Genomic DNA, 26,828 nt, shown 5'->3' with positions numbered 1-26,828 from the left:
GTCAAAGTCCTGACCTGAATTCTATTGAGATGCTGTGACATGAATTTAAAAAGGTGGTTCATGCTCGAAAACCCTCCAATATGGCTAAATTACAACAATTCTGCATAGATGAGTGGAAAAAGTTATCGCAAACGCTTCATTGCAGTTGTCGCCGCTAAGGGTGGCCCAACCAGTTATTAGGTTAAGGGGCAAACACCTCTTCACAGAGGGCCATGTAGTTTTGGATGTTTTGTTATATTTTACTAATATTTAAATTAGTTTGATGATCTGAAACATTAAAGTGTGACAAACATGCAAAAAAATCAGGATCAGGATAAGAAATCACTTTTTCACACTGTAAGTGCCCTTGATTTTTTCATTTGTTATAACCGTTGTTAATGTGCAAGGTGTGTGTGTAGGCGGAACCTGTGTTCGGGATCAGATTGATCGGAGGAATTTTTCGATGATGCGCACGTTCACAACATGTGCCTTTTTTTTGGTTAGCTGTTAGTTTTTGTCTCTGCATGCATTTTGAGAAATAGCGTGGATTACATTTTTGTAAGTTTTCATTTTTGAACACTGGTACTGGATTGTCGGAGTTTAGCAAAGTTTGGTAATGTTTTGCACCCTTGGTAAAGCGGAGCGAGGTATGTTTTTGTTTTAATGTGAATCTGGCTTTGATAGCTTAAAGCTTATCACTGTTAAGTTTATGATTTTTAATGAGTGAATGTCCTTTGTTTACATTTGAATATTTGTGTATTTTTCTTTCTTTAATTTAAGTTTCACGGTGGTGATTGGTGTTGAACAGTGATCGATGGATGCTTCATGTTAAAGAGTACGAACTGAAGACGTGTTCCAATAAACGATCTACACCCGTATAGAGACTCTCTGTTCATTTATCGATGCCAAGGGCTGCTACACACACCACTGTATGTATGTATGTATGTATGTATGTATGTATATTATATATATATACATTACAGACCAAAAGTTTGGACACACCTTCTCATTCAAAGAGTTTTCTTTATTTTCATGACTATGAGAATTGTAGAGTCACACTGAAGGCATCAAGGGCTATTTGACCAAGAAGGAGAGTGATGGGGTGCTGCGCCAGATGACCTGGCCTCCACAGTCACCGGACCTGAACCCAATCGAGATGGTTTAGGGGTGAGCTGGACCGCAGAGTGAAGGGAAAAGGGCCAACAAGTGCCAAGCATCTCTCGGGGAACTCCTTCAAGACTGTTGGAAGACCATTTCAGGTGACTACCTCTTGAAGCTCATCAAGAGAATGCCAAGAGTGTGCAAAGCAGTAATCAAAGCAAAAGGTGGGTACTTTGAAGAACCTAGAATATGACATTTTTCAGTCGTTTCACACTTTTTTGTTATGTATATAATTCCATATATAATTCCACATGTGTTAATTCATAGTTTTGATGCCTTCAGTGTGAATCTACAATTTTCATAGTTATGAAAATAAAGAAAACTCTTTGAATGAGAAGGTGTGTCCAAACTTTTGGTCTGTACTATATATATACAGGGAGTGCAGAATTATTAGGCAAATGAGTATTTTGACCACATCATCCTCGTTATGCATGTTGTCTTACTCCAAGCTGTATAGGCTGGAAAGCCTACTACCAATTAAGCATATTAGGTGATGTGCATCTCTGTAATGAGAAGGGGTGTGGTCTAATGACATCAACACCCTATATCAGGTGTGCATAATTATTAGGCAACTTCCTTTCCTTTGGCAAAATGGGTCAAAAGAAGGACTTGACAGGCTCAGAAAAGTCAAAAATAGTGAGATATATTGCAGAGGGATGCAGCAGTCTTAAAATAGCCAAGCTTCTGAAGCGTGATCATCGAACAATCAAGCGTTTCATTCAAAATAGTCGACAGGGTCGCAAGAAGCGTGTGGAAAACCAAGGCGCAAAATAACTGCCCGTGAACTGAGAAAAGTCAAGCGTGCAGCTGCCAAGATGCCACTTGCCACCAGTTTGGCCATATTTCAGAGCTGCAACATCACTGAGTGCCCAAAAGCACAAGGTGTGCAATACTCAGAGACATGGCCAAGGTAAGAAAGGCAGAAAGTCGACCACCACTGAACAAGACACACAAGCTGAAACGTCAAGACTGGGCCAAGAAATATCTCAAGACTGATTTTCTAAGGTTTTATGGACTGATGAAATGAGAGTGAGTCTTGATGGGCCAGATGGATGGGCCCGTGGCTGGATTGGTAAAGGGCAGAGAGCTCCAGTCCGACTCAGGCGCCAGCAAGGTGGAGGTGGAGTACTGGTTTGGGCTGGTATCATCAAAGATGAGCTTGTGGGGCCTTTTCGGGTTGAGGATGGAGTCAAGCTGAACTCCCAGTCCTACTGCCAGTTTCTGGAAGACACCTTCTTCAAGCAGTGGTACAGGAAGAAGTCTGCATCCTTCAAGAAAAACATGATTTTCATGCAGGACAATGCTCCATCACACACGTCCAAGTACTCCACAGCGTGGCTGGCAAGAAAGGGTATAAAGAAGAAAATCTAATGATATGGCCTCCTTGTTCACCTGATCTGAACCCCATTGAGAACCTGTGGTCCATCATCAAATGTGCGATTTACAAGGAGGAAAACAGTACACCTCTCTGAACAGTGTCTGGGAGGCTGTGGTTGCTGCTGCACGCAATGTTGATGGTGAACAGATCAAAACACTGACAGAATCCATGGATGGCAGGCTTTTGAGTGTCCTTGCAAAGAAAGGTGGCTATATTGGTCACTGATTTGTTTTGTTTGGTTTTGAATGTCAGAAATGTATATTTGTGAATGTTGAGATGTTATATTGGTTTCACTGGTAAAATAAATAATTGAAATGGGTATGAATTTGTTTTTGTTGTTGCCTAATAATTATGCACAGTAATAGTCACCTGCACACACAGATATCCCCTAAAATAGCTAAAACTAAAACTACTTCCAAAAATATTCAGCTTTGATATTGATGAGTTTTTTGTGTTCATTGAGAACATGGTTGTTGTTCAAATTAATCCTCAAATAAAATTAATCCTCAAAAATACAACTTGCCTAATAATTCTGCACTCCCTGTGTATATATATATATATATATATATATATATATATATATATATATATATATATATATATATATATATATATATAAATAATTTTTTTTTTTTTTTAAGGCATTCATTTCTGTAATTTACACATCTGTATGAGGAGAAGGTGGTATAGGAGCTGCTGTCTGACTTAATCACCCAACCTTCCCTCAGCACCCTTAGAGAAATGGTACTGTAGTTTAGTGGTTAAGACAATGGTTTGGACTTCTGATTTAAAGTTACATTTTTTAAGTTTATTAAAGTTGCTCTGGATAAAAGCATCTGCCAATTTGCTATAAATGTAAATCACACATGCGTATGAGGTGTTGCATATGAGTGAGTGAATTAGGTCAATCCTAAAAGTGAAATACTCCATAAGTAGTGGTAAATTTTTATCTCAATAATCAGTTATCATACATTTCTAAATCATAAGCATAGCAAGTTGAGCTAACCTTTCCAGTTAGTTGATTGATATGCATGCACTAACATGCCTCAAATGTGATATTAGTTTTTCTGTTCATGTGTTTATTCTAAAAATTTTCTATTTGTGCAAAATTAGTTTTTAGATTTTAGGTTAATGTGTTTTATTTCCAAGGACAAATAAATAATGCTCATGTGCACTTTTTAAAGTGTTCCAGTTAGTTTTGCATCATTTTGTGTTAATTTACAGTACGTTGTTTCATGTAGCAAAAATTTTTATTTTCCATTAAAAATAAATAAATAAACAAACAAACAAACAAATAAATAAATAAATCTATTGCTTTTTAGACTGATCTCAGCACAAGGTTTCATTCAAGTGAAAAAAAATGCATCCTTAGTATGTCCCTGGCCTTGAGAAAACTTGTGAGCGGGACTGTTATGAGTAACTTATTTTTGAGCATGTCACTTGCTGCTGCTACTCAGTGCCCACACGGATCGCATTCACTCATTGAGTCATAATAATGCTAGTTTTCCCTGCCTCCCACACACATGATTGATATTGATAGAAGCCCAACGATGCTTCAAAATTTCTTCTGTCAAAGCCCCTGTTTACAGTTAGCTGAAGGAGGAGTCCACCAGGCACCAGTCAACAATGAAGAGTTAAACCCTTCTAGTCAGTCCATATGTGTGTAAAAGAAAAAAAAAGAAATAAAGTTTTTGCATGCTGCTCTGTATTTTTTTATTGCTTTGCACTGTAAAAGTACGTTACAGCATTAGCTAGTCTGAGAAAGTGTTATAAGGTGGACATGCTACGAGTGGGTGTGTTCGTGTTGGCCTATAGTGCAATACGAGCGTACATTACTTTCAACTTCAAGTAAATTTGAACATAGGCATAGATTCCATTTCAGTTTACATTTCTTCTTTCCCCGTAGCCCTTTCCAGCCTTGTGGAGGTGTACAATTTTGTCTCTAGTGTCTTTGGACAGCTCTTTGGTCTTGGCCATGTTAGTAATTGGATTCTTACTGATTGTATGGGGTGGACAGGTGTCTTTATGCAGCTAACGACCTCAAACAGGTGCATCTAATTTAGGATAATAAATGTAGTGGAGGTGGACATTTTAAAGGCAGACTAACAGGTCTTTGAGGGTCAGAATTCTAGCTGATAGACAGGTGTTCAAATACTTATTTGCAGCTGTATCATACAAATAAATAGTTAAAAAATCATACATTGTGATTTCTGGATTTTTTTTTTTAGATTATGTCTCTCACAGTGGACATGCACCTACGATGACAATTTCAGACCCCTTCATGATTTCTAAGTGGGAGAACTTGCAAAATAGCAGGGTGTTCAAATACTTATTTTTCTCACTGTATATACAGTGCCTTCCACAATTATTGGCACCCCTGTTTAAGATGTGGTCGTGGACTTCAAAAAATTCTCCTTTTCTTTAAAACAACATAGAACCCAAATGCAAAAAAAGAGAAAAATCCAACCTTTTATTTAAGTACATTACTTTGGTGGTAAAAAAAAATCACACATTTAGAAAAAAAAAACCAAACTTGAAATCATGTGTGCCACAATTATTGGCACCCCTGATGTTAATACTTTGTACAACCTCCTTTTGCCAACAAGACAGCACTTAATCTCCTCCTATAACATTTCACAAGATTGGAGAACACAGAGAGAGGATTTTGACCATTCTTCTTTGCACAATCTTTCTAGATCATCCAGTGTCCTGGGTCCTCTTATGCACTCTTCTCTTTAGCTCGCCCCACAGGTTTTCGATTGGGTTGAGGTCTGGGGACTGAGATGGCCATGGGAGGACCTTGAGTTTGTGACTGCTGAACCACTTTTGTGTAGATTTTGCCACATGTTTTGGATCATTATCCTGCTGAAAGACCCAATGACGACCCATCTTCAGCTTTCTGGCAGAGTCCATCAGGTTTTTATTTAAAATATCCTGGTACTTCAAAGTGTTCATAATGCCATGCACCCTAACAAGGTTCCCAGGGCCTTTGGAAGAGAAACAGGCCCACAGCATCACAGATCCTCCACCATACTTCACGGTGGGCATGAGGTGCTTTTCGGCATACTCATCTTTTGTTTTACGCCAGACCCACTTAGAGTGTTTGTTGCCAAAAAGCTCAATCTTAGTCTCATCTGACCAAAGCACACGATCCCAGTTGAAGTCCCAGTACTGCTTAGCAAACTCCAGGCGTTTACGTTTGTGAGTGTTAGTGAGAAAAGGCTTTTTCCTTGCATGCCTCCCAAACAGCTTGTTGGCATGTAGAGAGCGTCTGATGGTTGTTTTGGAGACTCTGTGACCCCAAGATGCCACTCTTTGATGCAATTCTGTGACGGTGAGCTTGGGAAATTTTTTTACTTCTCTTACCATCCTCCTCACTGTGCGTTGTGGCAAGATAAACTTGGGACCTCTTCCAGCCTTGTTTGTCACTGTTCCAGTTGTTTTAAACTTCTTAATGATTCCTCTGACTGTAGATACCGGCAAGTTAAGGCGAGTGCCTATTTTCTTGTAGCCATTGCCTGACTTATGAAGGTCGACACACATCTGCCTTACTTGAATGGTGTGTTCTCTTGTCTTTGCCATGTTGACAAATGGGTAAGAGAATTAGGCCTCTGTGTCACGTCATATTTATACCCCAGGGAAACAGGAAATCATGAATTACTAATGTAAAGTCCCTAGATACCCTGACCAACCTATATATATATAAAAAAAAAAAACAATTAAATTTTTCAGAGGAATTGTTAGGGGTGCCAATAATTGTGGGAGACATGATTTCAAGTTTTTTTTTTTTTCTAAATGTATGATTTTTTTTACCACCAAAGTTATGTACTTAAATGAAAGGTTGGATTTTTCTCTTTTTTTGCATTTGGGTTCTATGTTGTTTTAAAAAAAAGGAGAAATTTTAGAAGTCCACGACCACATCTTAAACAGGGGTGCCAATAATTGTGGAGGGCACTGTATATATATATATATATATATATATATATATATATATATATATATATATATATATATATATATATATATACATACAGTGGAACCCGGTTATGTCGATGTCCTAGGGGGTCGCCAAAAAGCATCGAGATAACCGATGATCGAGATAACCGAAAACCAATATGGCGGCAATATATTAACGTGCTTGAAATTTCTTTATGTACATGATGTGCGTTAATAAATGAGAATGTGCATGCACGTGTTTTTGGAGGGTTTTTTACACAACAGCATTGCCGCGATTTGTTTGATGAAGGCATGCTATAAAAATACATACAGTACATGTTTGTTAACTGTCAGGCCTTTCTCGGACGCTTTCTCTGAAGCTCCCGGCTTTAATCGCGCACATATGGTGCTCGTTTATCATCATCACCAGCTCCTATTTAAATTTACACACTCTCACCATCCGTTATTGTTGGTATATGTTGGTTCACGGCGGTCGTTGTTATCGCTCACGCCGGTTCTACCAAGCACGGCTTTCGCCTCCCGTTCATCGCATAACATTTAACAACAAAAGGATTATGTGCACTAACTAACAGCAGAGATTCACCAGTATACAATACAACACCTGTAGCATCTGTAAGGCTTGATTTTTCCGCCACTTTCGCGAGTTCTTCTGCGGCTGCACAGCGCCGATTGACATAACTGACGTTAAATGGCTAATTTTTCCCCCGTTTTGCTCGAGATATTAGGGTTCGGCGACATAACCGATCAAAAATGCTTAGACAAAGCGAGAATTTGGTGGTTCCACCTCATAGGTTTGTCGAGTTAACCGAGACTTAATAGGGTTGTCGAGTTAACCGAGGTCGAGATAAGTGGGTTCCACTGTGTATATATATATATATATATATATATATATATATATATATATATATATATATATATATATATATATGTATACTGTACATACATATACACAGGAAAATAAGTATTTGTATAAGTATTATATATATACACACACACACACACACACACACACACACACACACACACACACACACACATACATACTTATACAAACATTTGTCAAAGAATGGGTCGCTCTCAGGAGCTTTCCATTCCAGCATGGTACCGTGAATTCCAGCATGGTACCATGGAATGGTATAGGATGCCATCAATAAGTCCAGTCGTGAAATTTCCTTGCTACTAAATATTCCACAGTCAACTGTTAATGGTATTATAACAAAGTACAAGCGATTGGGAACGACAGCAACTTAGCCTCGAAGTGGTAGGCCACATAAAATCACAGAGTGGGTCAGCGGATGCTGACACACATAATGCACAGAGGTCGCCAACTTTCTGCAGTTTATAGATACAGATCTCCAAACTTTATGTGGCCTTCAGATTAGCTCAAAAACAGTGCGTAGAGAGCTTTATAGTATGGGTTTCCATGGTCGAGCAGCTGCTTCTAAGCCTTACATCACTAAGTGCAATGCAAAGCATCAGATGCTGTGGTGTAAATCACAATCATCCTTCTTGTCCAACATCATTGTCTGACCTCACAAATGCGCTTCTGGAAGAATAGTCAAAAATTCCCATTAACACACTCCTAAACCTTGTGGAAAGCCTTTCCAGAAGAGTTGAAGCTGTTATAGCTGCAAAGGGTGGGCCAACATCATATTAAACTCTATGGATTAAGAATCAGATGCAACTCAAGTTCATTTGCATGCGAATACTTTTGGCAATATAGTGTATATAGTATAGTATATATCAGTAATGGGCGGTCAGGGCCAGCAAAGCCTTCTCTGCTGGCCTAAACACTATCAGAAGCACTGACCTACATTTACAACCTAAATTAAAAATATTTGTTCTATGAAATTGAATTAATTTATTCCCAACAGTTATTATTTTCTCTTGGCTGCACTGCTTCCAGTATGTGTATGTGGATGATTTCTTTGGCCCAGAATAACATCAGTATATTTCCATCTTCTGATTGGTTGGTCAGAGGGAAACTGTTACAGCCAAGTCTGTAGTGCTTTGCACAAATTAATATATCTGAGTTAGACTTTTTTATGCCTACAAAGGAAGATAAGGTGATTTGGTTTCGGACATACTTCAAAATAAATTTTCATGAGGAGAGGTCGGCCAACCCCGAAGCTAGCTGGCTTTTCTCAGCCCTGGAAAGGGTTTGTTTGCCACTTCCAGACCAGTGAATACGAGTGGTGCCACTAGCTTACAGCCTCTGAGGAGAGGTGCAAATTAGGACTATGCATCTCTGGTAAATAGGTTGTATTTTATTTAATTTTTTTATGTTTTTGTTATGTTATTAGACAAATATTGATTCTGAACTGTTTCAGATGATGTGGGTGACACAGTTGCAGTTGTAATGTAGAGGTTTGGAGCTTGCTTTAGTAAAATTGTATTCACCCTCCATACTCAAAATGCCTCTCTCTCGCGTTGTTATATTGCATTTTTGTATTGTATTTATGGTTTCTATAATTGCGACATAATAGTGGTGGTATTAAGGGGTGGATTAAGTCAGGTAAGTCCCAAGTGAAGGTCGCAGCTACGTGAAAGGCCCATTGGCAGTAGTTGTTAGGTTTAGGGTCAATAACTTTTTCACATTAGGCTAATTAGGTTTGGAAAACTTTTCTTCCATTAATAAATTTTATCTTTATATAAAAACTGCATTTTATATTTAATCGGTTTCTTTGTGTAATATCACAATTAACTTGATGATCTGAATAATGTCATTGATTGCATATATATATATATACTGTTTATTAAAACTAAATCACTAAAGTCCTTCGGCATGTGCACGTGTGAGTAGGATCAGACAAATAATGAAATTATTGTAATTCTATTGTCATTTTGAACAACTTTAAATTTGTATGATGCCAAATCTGGCAGGATTGAACTAAAACAGGGAACGTCCCTAACCAGCATGCTGAGAAGATCTCCCACTGAGCCTTTGATGTCTGCTCTACTGACTTGTTCTGTCTGGGAAAACATGAAAAATGTGGTTTAGAATCCGCTTCTTTCTATGAGCTAATTAATTACAAATGTGAAATTCCATTATGTGATCCTAATCACTGAAAATAAAAGAGACTTCTTAGCAGCGACTTTATAACATGGAAGTGTAGTAGTGGGAGACACAAAAAAAAAAAAATAACTACATACATGGACAAAAAATTATAAAAAAAAAAAAAAAAAAAAGTCTATTGGGACAGAACATCAGCCAAGGAAACCTCCATTTTAACACATTTGCTCATATTGTTAACTTGATCATTACCCGTCAACATAAAACATGTTGTCCCTCAATCTTTACTTTAATCTGTTAGATTTAATTTCTTAGGAACTCTAATACACTTAAAACTGAGGCTCACTAGTATTAGATTGCAAACTGAAAGCTAAATAACGTTTAGTCTTATTAACAGTAGCTTCCAGTGTCTGACATACACAACATATTATGAATACTAGAAAAAAAAAATCACTCATCATGTGAAGGTGCCATCTTGATGTTGCTGCTATCCAGTGGTTTCAGAATTTTAAGATTAATATCCAGCAAGTAAATTTACATTCTAGGTTTGCAGCATTGAACATAATAAACAGTACACCAATATCCTAATAATACATTAAATTATAACTTTAATTTAAATTTTGTCTACTGTAGATTTAAACAGAAGGTATTTTATAGCCAGGAAAATTATTTGGCTCATTTTGAAAGCCTTTTGGAGAATATGTACTTAAAGGATATTCAAATACTAAAAGAACAGTATTAACCAACAAGCATATCTGATATGATTTCCATATTTTACGAAATGACAACTGTTTTAGTGGATACACCCAGTAGAGTTTAGAATGATGTTTTCCTGTTTTCTGTATGACTGTGAATGTTGTAGTCTTTTAACTTGTTTCTTTGCTGTAAAAAAAAATCCAACCGGACCCACATTCGGTTTCACAGATCCGAAGTTATTAAAGCATCTTTTTACTTCCATTTCCCCTAGCACATAGTGTAATGTGTTGTGATTCATTATGATCTTTATAATACATATCGCTTCCTTAGCTTCCAATCTCTTCTCCTCCCCTTTCCAACCATTAGTCTGTTACCTAATGTGTGTACATGTTTTGAGCTTAGACATACTCTCTCTATTTAAATCCTGCTCTTAATGTCGTATTGTATTTCTATCTTGTTAAGGCTAATCCTTGTTTCCTGGGATGCACATTCAACTGTTTTATAAGAATATTTTTGAAGGTTAAATCTGAATAGGTGAAAATTATTCATATTTAATACTCTCTTTGTGTTTGGTGTTAACGCATTCCTTAGACACGCTCTCTCTTTCTCACTCACTTGCATGCTTTTACGTCAGAACCCATGCTTGTGTAATCACAGGCCCTGAATAACAGTTTCTGATTGCTCATAATCCCTGATTGATTGCTGAGTAGCTTTTTGGGTGGGCAAGTGATTCACTTTGGTATGTGTGTGTGCGCGTGTGTGTGCGTGTATGTGCGTGGTGGGGGAATACATGCATTCAGGCAGTTAAAGCCATGCCAAATAGTCTGTGAAAATTAATTATGGTACAGTAGATGAAGGGTCATGTACAGTGTATAAGTGGGTGTAATGTGTAAGAGTAGGACTCACAGTCCAGCCTCCTCCGTCTGTGCTCATGTCGCAGTAGACCTGAAACCCCGCAGGGTAATGAGTGGGAAAAACTGAATATACGCCGTCTTCCCGCTGACCACTCGCAAGGATATCACTACAGTCACGTGGACGTGAGCCTGTGAAAGAGAAAAAGAGAGAGAGAAAGAGAGAACAATTTGGATTATTTGAATAAACTTTAAATGTTTTGCTTGTGGTCAGTTCAAATCATGTTATGTCGGTCTGTCAATTGTACAATATATTTATCATTAAAAACTCTGTTTACACTACTGGAGAGGGCACCCATCAATGTTTTTTTGAATGCCTGCTTCAATTTAGAGTTATATTAAAAAGATCTCTGCCCTTTTGCATAGTAAATAAAAACAACCTTATAGTTATCAAGCTAATGGTAGCTCAGATGATACAACAGTAAAAAAGAAATAACAAGATAGTGTACTTCATCACTTTAGAATCAGTTTTCCATGAAATTGAGTTTCACATTTTCTGCTTCCCAGATTATTACTGCGTTCATAATCAGATGAGTAAAAGGCATTTACTCGGTTGTAGAGATCGTAATGTGCAGCTTGTGATATTACAACGTGGCATAATTCGAAGAATTTACCCTATAAGAAACAATAAGAAATTTCCCCACTGTGGGACGAATAAAGGTTTATCTTAAATTGTCTATGGTGCATTGTGGGGATATGTGAAGTCTTATACCCAGGTAAGAGAATGAAACAAAAATCTTACTAATTTGATATATATATATATATGACACTAGCTGCTTCACTCTTATGGTTGGAGTACTGTAGTTGTAAAATGAATTTTTTTTTATAGAATTGGCTAATCTCATGTCACAGCTGCAGTGTGCCTGATCTGTGTTTTTCTCAAGAGGGGTTTCTCTGTCTTCTCCAGTTTCCTCCCACCACCCAAAATCTGGTGGGTGGTTTGGCTCCAAAATAAATTGCCACTACTGTAGTTCTGCCTTCCTGGCCAGTGATTCACAGCAACCCTGACCAGAATAAAGCCGTTTAATAAAAACATATTTTTTTAAATAACAAATTACACACAAACCTTTAATAATCTGATATTTAATTTGAAAATATATACATTTTTTTATATTATTTCATATAGCCATCTTGGATAACTGTAGTGTTTTTCTTTTGATGTATAAAATAATTAAGTATATCATTTTCTTCTTCTTCTTCTTCTTATTATTATTGCATTTATTATTATGGGTACATTTCTTAGAAATAACATTTTCTCAGAAATATATAATATATTTTTCTATATATACAGTGGAACCTTGACACTCGTGACCTCAGTAGTTCACAACTTTTTATTTGGAACCGGACTAAGAGTAACTCTTAATAGTAAATCTGAAAGTTCGCGAGAAGCCGCAAATGACTTAAAAGTTCGGAGTAATATTTCAAAACAGAGTTTGTACTAATAAATTACATAAAAATGTTTGAAAAACATGAACTGTACAATTTCCCCTTAAAAAATGTAATTATCAAAAGCAGAGTCAAAACCTTGCAATTTTTTGTTACTCGCAAGGGGTCATAGAATGTAACCCCGTGAGTATCGAGGTTGCACTGTGTGTGTGTGTGTGTGTGTGTGTGTGTGTGTGTGTGTGTGTGTGTGTGTGAGAGAGAGAGAGAGAGAGAGAGAGACAAACAAGAATGAAACAAATCAAAAGATGATAAAAGATGAGTGCAATGGCTTTAATGGACAAAAATATAGCCAAAACAAAAAGCTTTTACCATTAGAGCAGCCTTTGAAACGAGATCCTCTGACTGGAGCTCTCTGCAAGTCAGCTTTCACGCGAGCCTTCAAGCCTCCATTCTCCTTTTGCATTGAGTTCAAGGCATCACTGACCGAGTTCACCACCTTTACCATGTTAACCTGGCTCTCTGAAAGCAGCTGGAAAATACACACAGAAAAACACACACACATGACAATAAGAGCCTGTGAAAAGATCAGCTCTCTGTAGGTTTTGTTAACATAATTTAATTTCTCTTATTGTTTATACCTTTAATGTGGGATTAGTGAATGTAGGACTGTGTGAAAGCTCAGCATGTGCTCTATCAGGTATATACTAAATCCTAGTTGTAGTCAATAGCAAAGGATAAAAAACAACTGGTTGGCAGTATCAAGAAATGATGCAAAGAATAGCCATAATCAAAAAGCATTTCAAGTCAACAGATCACATAAAAACATACATATCTAAAAGAAGAAATAGAAAAAGAAAAGGTATAATAAATATAGTGTACCATCATAACTTTAATGCTTTTAAATCCTATTACAGCCAACCTATTTTAAATATTCAAAATTCTCCAAGATGTTGGGAAATGTAATTACATATCAAGTTAGAAATTGGTGTCATATGATGTGTTGAACTTAACACATTTACCACATTTACATACTGATCAAAAAATGTACATTTGAAAATTATTCTAAATGAGGCCCAATTCTCTTCCCATAGTGGCACTAGAGCATTGGCAGCACTTGGGCCAAATTTAAACAGAATGTACCACAACATTTTACCTAATGGTTTTACAGTATGGGTTGCCATATACTGTAAACTCTACCCAGAAGAAGAAAAAGAAGGAGGTAGAATAACAATATGGCACCTATACACCATCAGTGCTTGGCACCCTAATTAGCCTTCTATGTCTATGATCCATCATAAAGGACCTATTTTGCTGACTACAGCAGCCCTACTGCTGTGAATGTCAAACCCCAGTGAGAGTGTCATTCTTTCACCCAGGCTTGCCAGAGCGCTAGCTTTAAGCTCTTTTTAGCTCTTAAAAATATGATGGCTCAAGCACCAAACAGAGCGGCTTAACACTCACTGTCCTTTTCTTTTCCTTTTCATCAATCTAACCCCTTTTAGTACAAAAGTTCCGAGCTCCACCACAATCATCTTGTAACTTGTTGTTGTTCTATCCTTTTAATGGCAGGAAAAGCAGTGACTGGTCACTCTGAAGTCACAGATATCACAAATTTGCTGTAAGTATCATTTATGAGCAATCTAGCATAAAATAAGAAGCATGCAAACATGAAGACTTTACAGTTGACCCATGGGAATGTCCGTTAAGCTAGACATCATACATTCAACTAATAAAAATAAGTGAGAATTATTCTATTAAAAAGGAATTACTACTAATGAAAAACACATAATAATAACAATATTTAAATATAATGGTATATTTAAATGCATATAATATATAAATGTATTTATTTTTGTTCAATGTGTTCACAGTTGCACTTGACCATTTCCTGTGTCACTAGTTTGTTTATATGAAGTTTTCTCTAATAGAATCAAATATTTATAATTTTAATTATTATTTCATTAATTATTGCCAAGCACAATGTTTATAAATAAAAAACCCACAAATGTTTTATCTCTGAAAAGAATAAAGGTTTAAAATTCTGTACTGCAGGTACAATAAACCCATTGTGAATATTTGTAATGAGGAAAACACATACATATTTCCAGCAAAGGCAAAGCATCCAACTCTTTGAAAAAGTAGCTTGTCATCTGTGTAAATGTTTCCAAAATCTATGAAAAAAAAAGCCCAGCTGTTGTTGCATGGAAATGTCAGCAGCAATAAATCTACCCTGGATCCCTAAACGGTATGTTTTATACGGTATGTGCATTTATCAGATCCTGCAGAGACTTCAACCTGCTAAACGTGCGGAAAAGAGTAAAAGAGTGACTGAGTTATAAGCTGAGCACAAAAGGTGCACGAGATTATAAAAAAAACACAGGCAAAAGCTGCATATTTATACAGAGCAGTCTTCTGCTGTAGGTACGCAATTACTACACACACACACACACACACGTAAAAATAGATTTTGACCCATTTTAAATGGAAAATGTACTTGTGTGGGCGTGTGTCCAGTTATGCTGGGTGTGTCTTATTTTATATAATAAATAATCTGCCTCTACTTGACTAAAACTGGAGTATCTTTTTACAATGGAGATGAAATGATGATGCAGGGTCTCTCTGCACACACACACACACACACACACACACACACACACACACAAAATTCAGTGCTAATTCTAAGAATAAGAATGAATGAACAAATTAACGCACAGTCAATCAGTCTCTATAAATGGCCCTAACCATGTGGCTCCAATGCTGATCTGAGATTTCTTACAATCTATAGACTGTAATACAGAATGCCATGAAAAACACAACCAATGTGTTAGCATTGTTAACAAGCAGGTCTGTGGCCAGACACAATCAAGCTGACAGGAAGTCTATGGTACCTTGAATAACTCCTTAATTCATAGTAAGAATAAAAGCATTTCATAATGTACATGTTAAAACCTTGAGGCGCATGGGCTACAACAGCACAAGAACACACTGGTTTAAGTTCTATCAGCCAAAAACAGGCATGTATATAAATCTAAAAGGAATCTAAGTCAGACTATTGGTTTTACAAAACCGGATATATATACTTTGTATGCAGTTTATATCCATTCAAATGGATACATAACATTTTTAATAGAGGTAAAGGCATTAATATATATCTGCACACTCCTGACTATGCAAAATAAGCATGTATATTGTGGAGCTTCTGTCTCATGTGTTGTCAATTATAATATTTTGTATGTATATTGTGCGTACAATATGATACAGACGGAATGTAAAGTAAAATCAAAATTAGGCAGAATTAAATATTGTTTGCCTACATTTTTGGGGGGGGAAGTGTTTTTCAGTACCACTGGAAACTCTATGCTAAGAGAAAGAAATGGATTATCCCCTGTGCAGTATTATTTAATCACTGTTTTAGGGCATTTTTTAGCTACAGATTCTTTTAAAAAACTGGAGAAGTTTCGGCATATCTCAACCAACGAAGAGTTGAATAATGACATGCTTTACCTTCATTCATATCAGTCACATTGTAATGCATTACATTTCCAAAAAGCCAGAAAAAGTGATGAATTGTCGTGCCATCTGAGAGTTTCTAAATGTAACTGGGAAAATAGAATGCACACCTATCCTCATAATATATGCTATACTGTATATGTATTGAAACTGTGTCTATTAATTGCATAAACAAAACTAGAGCTAATTAAGTGCACCTCATGTAACAATGTCGTTTAATTCATTGTCAATAAAAAAAAAAAAAAAATTATATATATATATATATATATATATATATATATATATATATATATATATATATATATATATATAAAATATGGTTTTCCTAGGGAATTTAAATTAAGGTTTTGTTTCCAAATTGTTTCCAAATTCCAAATTACATTGGAGTTTCTATCCAATCAAATTTCAGCTATCACATCATGTATTGCCATAAGGCCAGCATTGTGAGCACTGCAGGGTATTTTTATTTTACAGGGTAAACTTAAAAATTGTTAAGCTTTTTAATGAACCATTTATAATTGTAAGATTTCTTTCCCAAATAACACTAAATCTGCCTTAATTTAAACTCCCTAGGAAAACCATATTATATATATATTTATGTACCTCATAACCGCAACACAGTGTGTATGTCTGTATTCTGTATTTTCTATTATGAATACGCACAGTTTGCCAGGTGCATTTGTTTTATAGATTTTATAGAACAACTTTTGTAGTATTCCTGTGTGTCATAGCAATCTTATATCCTAGAGGTAGGTACTGTAGGATCATTGTCACTGTCATGCCTCTTATAATGTGCCTCACTGAATCATGTCACCTTGACCTTTACAGTAGCCCAGTAGCTAAAGGGGTCGGGAACAATATAATCATAAAAAGCATACTGAATATCACGGCTAACAAGGCCTAAGCCTAGAAATAGGACAGAAAAATAGACCAAAAAAGAGGACAACTTGTTCTGCATTGACATTTTTCTTTCTTTGTTAGCTCTTACTCAGAAGAATTTAGCATAAATGAGAAGCAAACAATTGTGTAGGATATTTTTGTAGGTTTGCGTTCACAGTCACATAGGGGCCCAAAAAGTTTCAGCATGAGAATGCCTCCTACACAAAACAAAGTCTTTAAAAACATTATCTGCCAAACTAAGAGAGAAAGAACTCATGTTTTCAGCCCAGATTCCTGATCTCAACTCCACTAAGAAGACCTTTGAAATCATTTGGAGCATCGAATACACGCTCAAACCTCTCGTACAAAATCTGTGCCAATATGTTGGTACATTAGGCAGATAAAGTTCTAAGCTAGTATTCTGTTCATAGGACTTAAAAGGTATTTGTTTAAATCGATTATAAAACCAGGGGAAAAATTGGGTGTGGCATTTTTACCAGTAAGGAGTCTGCCACAGTGGTGCTCAAAGCACCTGGATGAATTGTCAATCTAAAGTTGTGCATTTAGTGTTGCCTGTTTGAGTCTGGAGTTTTACTTTCCAACAGATTGCAATGAGATTAGAGCAAAGGCAGTTTTTTTTTTTTAATCATTTTAATCAGTAGTTTCACAAGGTGGATAAACAAATTTATTAAATAGTGAAGAGTGACAGACTCTTTGATCTAATTCTAGAGTAGAATCTGTCACTGAGAACCAGAATGAGACTCAGCTCAAATAATGGTATTATTGCATTAGACACAGGCATTAAAAACTTTCTGAAGGGAAAAATTCATGTCTAAAATATTTATTTGTTGATCTGAAATGCTTTTCAGTAAGTTTAAACATTTAAAGTATTTTAAATCTTGCATAGAACGTACTTAGTATTATTGCTATGCACTTCAAATTGCAACGATAAATGTAAACAAAAATATCTGGGTTTTTTTTTTTTTTTTTTTGGCATAAAAGGCAATTTAATAAAACGGTATGCCTTGTATAGTCAAATATAGCTGAATTATAATATAGCTGAATCAATTCAACCTGGAATGTAAGAGGTCACATACAAGGACTTTGTACTTTTAATATGTATAAGATTTAATTTATTTGAATAAGATAAAAAAAAAGATTTCAAGCAGCATAAATTCTTGTTCTCATATTTGTGGTATGAAGGATCCCCCCATCCTTGTAACAAAAGCCTATACAAACTTTTTGGAAAAAGTGAATTCCGGATAGATTAGCCTGAACATTAACACACAGGCCATTACCTTTGTTGATAAATCTAAAAAAGTAATTCAGGTTGTAATATTGTATATTGCCCTCTGTTGCACAGATGCTGTATAGTGATTAACAGCTCTCTAATTTCTTTTTGGCACCGGGTTATGTGAGTGCAGCAGGGTAAGTCAATCCCAGTTTGCCAGAAACTGGCATAAGATGCAGGGGGTGTTAATCCAAAATGATACTTTTGAGTGTTGATAATTCACTTAACATTTGGTAGCACCACACATGCAATTACAATTTATGTTTAGCCAAAAAAAGTATAAAACTACTACAGGATGTAGCATGGCATATATTCATAGAGAAAGATGTAACAAGTAGGTTCTGATATTTCATTGACATGTAGTTACCCCAGATCTAGCATTCTCCATGGTTACAAGTTTAGAAAGGTTGTATTTTAGATATTGCCATATTGCCTTATTGTAACATTTCTGCTGAGACATCTGTATTTTGACAGATGGCTTGTATCAGCCTTTATGTCAAGTAGCTCTATCCTAGAAAATACATGGGTCATAAGAGTTACGTTGGGATACATGAGCTTTATAAAGTACCAGAAGTTTTTATATTAAAATCTTATATGTTACAGCCATATGTGGTTCTACAAAAATGTTACCATAAAGTACAAAGTTGGAGAGTTGGACACCTTTCAGGAATAGTTAAGGTTATTATGAGAGAAAATGGGGAAAAGTTTAAAAGCATATACAAATCTTATACTCAGGTGTTTTCAAATTTTGGTCGATATAGTATACCTCTAATTCCACACATAATGTGTGTTAATGACAAAAGAATAAGGCGGGTTCCAAAGACAAAAACTTGGACCCTTGACAATCTAAATTATTTCTTCAGTCTTAAATATTAAAAGAGATGTGTATATTCCGTATAATCAGGTTTGTTAATTAACCACAACAACATTTTGTGTCATTTTTGCAGCCAGTAATACTGAGTAACACTGACGGTATCTGAACACAGTTAGAGAAATGTACCTGTATAAGCTTTCCTTGTTCAGTTTGCAGAGTGTTAAGGTCCTGTCCTAAGTTGCTTTGGCCCCTCCGCAGAGACTCATAGTCCATCTTTAACTGGCCGGCATGTGCTGAGAGTTTTGCAACCTCTTCAGCAAGGTTGACCAGCAGCGCCCGGTCCTGGCCTTTGACTGACTTGAGGTCTGAGTCGTGATCCGTAAGCGAGTGAAGTAGGGAGGTCTGCACTCCTTCCAGTCGTAGGAAATTGCTGTTGTAGTCAGGGCAGTTTGGGTCAATAAAAATGTTGATGCGTGAGCCATCACCTCGTTCAACTGTGACCAAAGCATTGGCCTCATCCTGATTGGTAGTGATATGTGGCGGGCCATCCGAAATAGGCGGAGACTGGGAGTGGTTCAGGAACAGAATGGTGCCTGTTACTGTAATGGCAAGCAGGACAGCCACGAAAAGAAGAATAGTGCAGAGTAAATAACTGCAGCTCATCCTCTGCAGAAAGAAAGAGAGGGTGGAAAAAAGTGTATTAGAAAAACCTGGCCAACCTACATGCAAACAGTAGCACAGTACAGAGTGCAGCCCACACATAAATACTTAAGTATCAATACTCAAACTATAAAATTGGATTAAACACCATAAGCTGGTGTCTAATTAGGATACATACAACAAAATGATTCCATGTTAATAATTGGATTAATCTGATCTGATTAATTCAGACTCAGGCATCATATAACAAAACAACAGCTATATTAAAATATTAAAAATTTATACACAAGAAGCTTGAAGAATCATTCATGTTTTTTTATCGCAATTTCTACACACAAGCCTTGCCTTGAACTTTTGTGGCATATTAGTTCTATATTGTTATACACCAAATAAATGATCTAATCTCCTAGTGTGTCTACAAAAGTGCAGCACAGCTGCAAATGACAACAAGGTGTTTATTGTAAGTAAGTCAACAGGTTGTAATTATCTATATATGCATACGTGTGCTAATGTTTTTGTAAGCATTAAGTGAGGCAGATATAGAGATAGTGACAGAAACAATGATAAAGAAAAGTAAAAGAGTTAAGAAAACTCAGGACTGAGTTTAGGTTGCTAGTTATTATGTGTAGAATATGAGAAATGAGAGAATTAGAATGAGAAAACAAAGAAAACAAAAAAGAAAACAATCTGGAAAGGCAAAGAGAACAGAAGGAGTGAGGCTGAGCATTAGACCTAACATAAAAACCTTTATAATGATCAACATAACCATTTCCCATGTCTTGAGTGACTTAAAAAGCCTATAAAGGCAATTAACTTTAGTGCAGCTTGACAGGAGAAGTAAGAGAAAGAGAGATATATAGATGCATCAAGCAGCAATCCATAATCTTTCCCACTTCTTCTTCTATATGGCCAGCTTAATAAGAACACATGTACATTCATGCAATTATCAAATTGGCCAATCACATGGCAACAGCAGCACAGTGCATGTAATCGTGATTCATGTTTCAGATACAGGGCAGTTAATGTTCACATCAAACCTCAGAATGTGAAGTATTTCCAAAACTGTTAAACTGCTATTTTTATTTAAATTATTAGGCACAGAAAAGAAGAAATTAAAAAAAAACACACAAAAAAACAAATAGGCACAAATATCTTTTCATGAGAGATCTCAGAGGAGAATGACCACACTGGTACAAAGACAAGAAGGCTATGGTAGCTCAAATAGCTTTTTTTTTTGTGAGTGTGAAATTGTCTCAGAATGCAGAGGGCACAAAGCACAGAACACCACAGCAGAAAATTCATCAGGTTACAGTTCTATCATCTGAGAAAAGGAATCAGAGACTACAGTGGATACAGGACCTCTAAAAATGGGATAGTTAAAGTCTGGAAGAACAAATATCACCTGCGAAATATTTCCAAATTTTAACTGTCAATTTTTAATGGAATAACTGCATGAACAAGCAGTTGTGCAGGTGTTCCAATGACATAAGTGATTTGTCAGCAAGTATTTAAAAAAAAAAAAAAAGAATTGCAACAAAAAATGCTGCTTGAATAAGTATGCAACCCAACAGGTTCTGGATGAAAGATATTATTTAAATAAATTTACTAAATATAAATATTAAACAGCTCCAACTTATTATTAGGAGCATTCTAAGACATTTTTATTCTTACAGTTTGAACATCCCAGTAAATACTACAGTATTAGTTATGAGGAAAGCATCGCTCCACTAAAACTTGATTTAAGCCGGGCCCTTTGTCAAAAATAAGACTGGTGAAGGTGAAGGAAGTGGTTGTGAAGGCAACAGTAAGTGTGAAAAGGTTAAAGAGTGTAGTTACAGAAAATATAACAATTTCAAGAGCAATTGAGAACTGGATGGTCAAAAAAGAAACAAGCCACTTGAGCGTGACATCTTGTCAAAAATGAAGGGGTAATAATGGAGCAAATTACAGGTGGAGGTTATAATACAACTCACTTTAGTCTGCTCTAAAAAAAAGTCAAAGTCCCGATCAAATTCCCAGTGTAAATATGTTAAAGCTCTTGGACATTGCATTAACTAAATATCATCCAACCAACTTGGAGAACCTGGAGCGTACCTGTTAGAAACAATTTGATGAAAATCATTCCGCAACAGACTGCTGTTGGAACTTACCCAAACACACTTAAATCTGCAAGTGCAGCAAAAGTTGATTCCAAGAAAGGGTTTAAATACTTTTGCAAGCAACATTTTCTGCTGACAAGCAATTAAATAATTCAAGTCTTATGTCAAAATGTCATTTGAATTTCAGACAAAATATTACTTATCTATACTATTCTTTGAACTGCAAATACTGTAGCTGTGCTAAACATTTTTAAAAGTTGACCTACAATTGAAATACTATTCATTAAATTTGATGTAACCATTTAATGAATGTCTTGTCATGTATTTATAGACTCATCTTTTTGGAACACTGAATAAGCAACTAACTTGCCAAGTAAGTGCAGACTCCTCTTGGACACAAAAGCTGAGATACCTACATTTGGCTGATTGTTTAAAAGCAGCATACATGCACTGTTCTTTGTCCTACATGCCACAATCCCATGTGTCAGCCTGTGTGCACCATTTTAACTAAGACAAAATGGTGATGGGACACTTCTGGAAAAGGGAACAGTTTGTGGAAAAATAGGTTAACTGTAACTATTTTATTTTGGCCAAGAAATAGCTGTGGAGACAGTTCTCGATTTTTTTCCCAAATGTACCTAATCCTCTGACAATAGTACAGTGAATATATATCATAATTAATATATCAGTCGGTAGATCCCTAGTCCAATTTGCCTTTAGAGTTTAGTGACTGGCAGTGTATGTCATTATGTCATGTCATTTCTGCTTGAGGTGATTCATAACTCAGAGAGGGTGTTAATGAAGATACTGTAGCTGCCTTGAAACAATGCAATGCATTGGATGTAAAACAAGGAAAGTAAGAAAGAAAGAGTCAACTGTGGGTAGTAAAAGGGGACAAAAGCAATATGTAAATGATGTAAATCAATCAATTCCTCCTGATATAATGCACACACACACACACACACACACACACACACACACACAATGTATATACAGTGTATTCGGAAGGTATTCACAGAGCTTTACTCTTTCCAGATTTTATGTTACAGCCTTATTCCAAAATGGATTAAATTAATAGTTTTACTCAAAATTCTATAAACAATACCCCATAATGACAATGTGAAAGAAGTCCGCTTGAAATGTTTGCAAATTTATAAATACATAAATAATTAAATCACATGTACCTAAATATTCACAGCCTTTGCCATGACACTCAAAATTGAGTTCAGGTGCACCTTGTTTTTAGCTGATCATCCTTGCGATGTTTCTACAACTTAATTGGAGCTGACTTATGGTAAATTCAGTTGATTGGACATGATTTGAAAAGGCACATACATGTATATATGTTGGTCCCAGTGCATGTCAGGGCACAAACCAAACCATGAAGTCCAAGGAAATATCTGTAGACCACCAAGACAGAATTGTGTCTAAGCGCAGATCTGGGGAAGGGCTTTGTAATCTGTTGTATGCTTACAACAGAGATGGGAAGTAGTAAAGTGCAAATACTTCATTACTGTACTTAAGTAGATTTTTCTGGTATCAGTACTTTACTAATTATTTTTAACTTTTTACCTTTACTCATTATATTTCAACACATATATCTGTACTTTTTACTTCCTGCTCTGCTTTTGTTCTATATGTTGTTTGTTCAGCCTGGATACATTCATTAGATCAGCGGTCCCCAACCTTTTTTGCCCCGTGGACCGGATTGATGTCAGACAATATTTTCACGGACCGGCCTTTAAAGTGTGGTGGATAAATACAACAAAATAAGCAGCATAAAATATTATTATTCAAAAAATAATAATAAACGTGAATCCACTGTGGGGTTTTTTGTTAATTTTTCTAGCTTGGGGGTTTAAATTTAGCGGTAATGTATTATGTGTTAGCGGCCGGAGAAGCCTCTTTAAGAAGGTAGCAGATGGAGGCAAGACATGTGACCGAGGCATTATGACACGCATCAAGAGTGAGTCATAGACAGATGTGGCGGAGAGAATCCGGTTATTTTCCAAAATAAAACATCGTTCAGAATTAGATAATAAATAAAACGGAAATAATGTAAGTTATGTATTATTCCTGTGTGGCCCGGTACCAATTTACCCGCGGACCGGCACTGGGGGTTGGAGACCACTGCATTAGTTAACCAAAATTTTAAATTATTTTGTATTAAAATATTAATATAATGTGAGGTCCAGTTACTAACATGACACTAAAACAGGTAGTAGGAATGGTTACTTTTTACTTGAGTAGATGTCAGAGCTCAAACTTCTTTACTTTAACTTGAGTGAAAAAGTGTAGTCAGTACTTCAAGTTTTACCAGAGTCTTTTAAAACGTAAGTATTCGTACTTTGACTTAAGTGAACAATTTGTGTGCTTTTGCCATCTTTACTTTGTAAATACACAATAGAACGGATGGGGGGGGGCGGGTATCATTAGAACATCTGCTCCTACAACTAAATGCTACACACAATTAACCTACTCTTCTGTTACATGTTTCAGTTCATTAGCAGCAACATAAAACAACTCTGTCATCACCTTTCATATCAGTGTATATGTGTGTCTTTAAATGCCACTGTATTTTTTTCCTTGTCTTCCAACATGATCCTAATTTCACAGCAAGTAAAGGTTTTTACGTATTTGGCTGTGAATAAAACACAATTCACTCAATATAAGCTTAATAAAAGAAAAGTTCTTACCAACAAATATCTATGAGCCACCACTGACCAGTTGGTCTATGCTAATGGACAATGCTTTACTGCCTGCAATTTGATTGGCCTTTAACGGCTGGCACTGAAAAAAAAAGCACACTTCATGTAAAGCCATTAAAAATATATAGTTCCCCTTCAGGAACTCGAGCTGTGTCAACGCTTTGGAAAAGCTTCCACATTGTCCACGCTCTGAATCATGTGTGTAATCCCTTCAATGGAAAGCGAGGCATCACCGGTGACATCATGACCAGGAAGCTATAAAAAGCACATGGAGTGAAGCCGGCACAAGCTTTTCTGTTTGTTCAGGAAGTGCTCTGTCTATATGGTAAGTGGTAAATGTCCAGAAAAAATGAAAAATTAAAGCAAGCAGCAAGAGAAAACACTCTTTCAGGCCATGTGTCCCTCCTTGCCCCCACTATATTTCGGGGGGATACCCACAGCCTGTGTATTGTTTGCATGGGAGCGGAGCATGCTAAATCGGTTCTCGAGGGAGCCGACTGTGCAGATTCCGCTCACATGTCCATGCCAACACTCCACTCCCAGTGCTGCAAGAGCTGAAAGTGAGGAGCCTTTTAGGCGACCAGGAGGTCTACCTGGCTCTAAGGAGCACTAAATGGCAGCCCTTGTTTCTGCCGAAAGGCATTTATGGCTGACCCTGTCGGATCTTACCAACAGAGATAGGGCCGTTCTGCTGGATGCCCCTCTAGTGCTAATTGGCCTATTTGGCGACTCTATGATTACAGTCGTCAACAGGTTTCATGGGGCCAAGTATCAGTAGTTGCAGTTCCAGTGTTTCCTCCCATGCAATTATATATATAATTTTACAGAGCTCAAGATGTCTGGTTCTCTAGGGCTAAATGCCGTGGCATGGAGTCGATCTCCTCCTGGTGGCCCCACGGTGGCTGGGCAAACCATGGTTTGCGGACCTAGTAGCCCTTCTTGAACATTTAAGACTGTGTTCCTCCTGGCCAATTCCTCTCTCAAGAGAGTGGGGGATCTTCAGGCCCTCTTTGTGGCCCTTTCATTCCTGGAGTTTACTCCAGGTATGTCCAGTGCCTTCTTTGCCCTAGATCCTAGTATGTTCCCAAGGTACCCTCGGTCGGCCCATGACCGGTTATGCTCCCAGCATTCTTCCCCCCTCCTTTTCAGGCCCCAGACCAGGAAAAGCTTAATCGACTGTCTGAGCACTGGACATATACCTCCACAGAACAAGTCTGTGGAGGAAGTCAGAGCAGCTGTTTATCTGCTATGGCCCTCCGAGGAGAAGTCTCCCAACAAGCAGACGCTCAGCAGATGGATTGTGGATCACCCCGCTGGTTATGTTACCCCGCTGCTTTCCATTGGGTGGATTACACACGTGATTCAGAGAATTGACAATGCGGAAGCGTTCCCGAAGTTTTGTTGATGCAGCATCTTGTTCCCTCTGGGAAGCATGGTTACATCGTAACTTGGAGACGTTATACTGTCAGTAATCATTCCTTAGTTCACATGAACAGAATTTTGTAAATTCTAGTAAATGGATAATTGGGAACCTGCATGATTATTTATATTTTATAATTCCTCTACTGGACTATTCTCTAAAAAGTTTTTATGACCTGTGTAACATACACTTAAATGCCAGATTTAAAAAGGAAAGTTTCTTGGATTTAATAAACACAGGATGAGGGTTCTGAACTTCAGAATATTAAAATAACCTGTTCATGCCTCTGCAGTTCTTTTTTTCTGATTTTTCAGATCCAGTGATAACATTAATTTAGTCATGTTACCAGGATGTGACCTAGATACAGGAGAGATTACATTGTCATGTCAGAAATGACCTTTTTATTACATTGTCAATTGTATGAACAGAAGATACAGAATTCGTTATACGTACAAAAAAATTCTGAAAATCCATTCCTTATTTTATTTTGTGATTGAGAAAGGAAGAGATGTACTTTTGCCTAAAAATATATCCTTTAATAGGAATGCTTTATTTATAATGTCATAGCTACCGTATATATTTTTCCCTTGTATGACTTCAATATTTCAGTAAATTTAATGTCTCTGAAAATAACAGGCTAATTTATTGCAGTTACATTACACTGCCAGACAGTGCCACTGGACATAATACTCTTACTGCTCCCATATTGCAGCTGGACCTACTTATGTTCAATGTCAGATGATTGCATAACCGAGACATGTAAAAATGTTCACATGGCACATACGTCTGTAGATACATCTTATATCTGTATTCCGGTGAGCACAATGTCTGTATTAACTCCCTACTGTGTTCAGTTATCTCAGGTCTAAATGTTATATGCAAAGGACAAAGAAAGGAGGAAAAGCTATTGCTTGCATTTTACTTCACAAATCAACATGAATCCATCATGTCAGAGAAAAAAAAGCA

At 36.7% G+C, this 26,828-nt stretch overlaps 1 protein-coding gene across 3 annotated transcripts in view; it reads right to left on the bottom strand.

Annotated features, from left to right (window-relative positions):
• Window positions 1-26,828, bottom strand: part of fibcd1b (fibrinogen C domain containing 1b) — a 169,924-nt gene that overhangs the window by 86,696 nt on the left and 56,400 nt on the right. For all 3 annotated transcript variants that reach the window (XM_046839692.1, XM_046839693.1, XM_046839694.1), the window contains exons 3-5: window positions 19,162-19,641; window positions 12,851-13,010; window positions 11,091-11,227 (exon numbers count right to left, since the gene is read on the bottom strand). In XM_046839692.1, the coding sequence (XP_046695648.1) occupies window positions 11,091-11,227; window positions 12,851-13,010; window positions 19,162-19,641 (777 nt within the window). The remainder of the gene's footprint in view (window positions 1-11,090; window positions 11,228-12,850; window positions 13,011-19,161; window positions 19,642-26,828) is intronic.

The sequence above is a fragment of the Silurus meridionalis genome, chromosome 25 (genome assembly GCF_014805685.1).
Source record: "Silurus meridionalis isolate SWU-2019-XX chromosome 25, ASM1480568v1, whole genome shotgun sequence".
NCBI classification, from domain to species: Eukaryota; Metazoa; Chordata; class Actinopteri; order Siluriformes; family Siluridae; genus Silurus; species Silurus meridionalis.
This window is presented reverse-complemented; position numbering and strand designations above follow the sequence as displayed.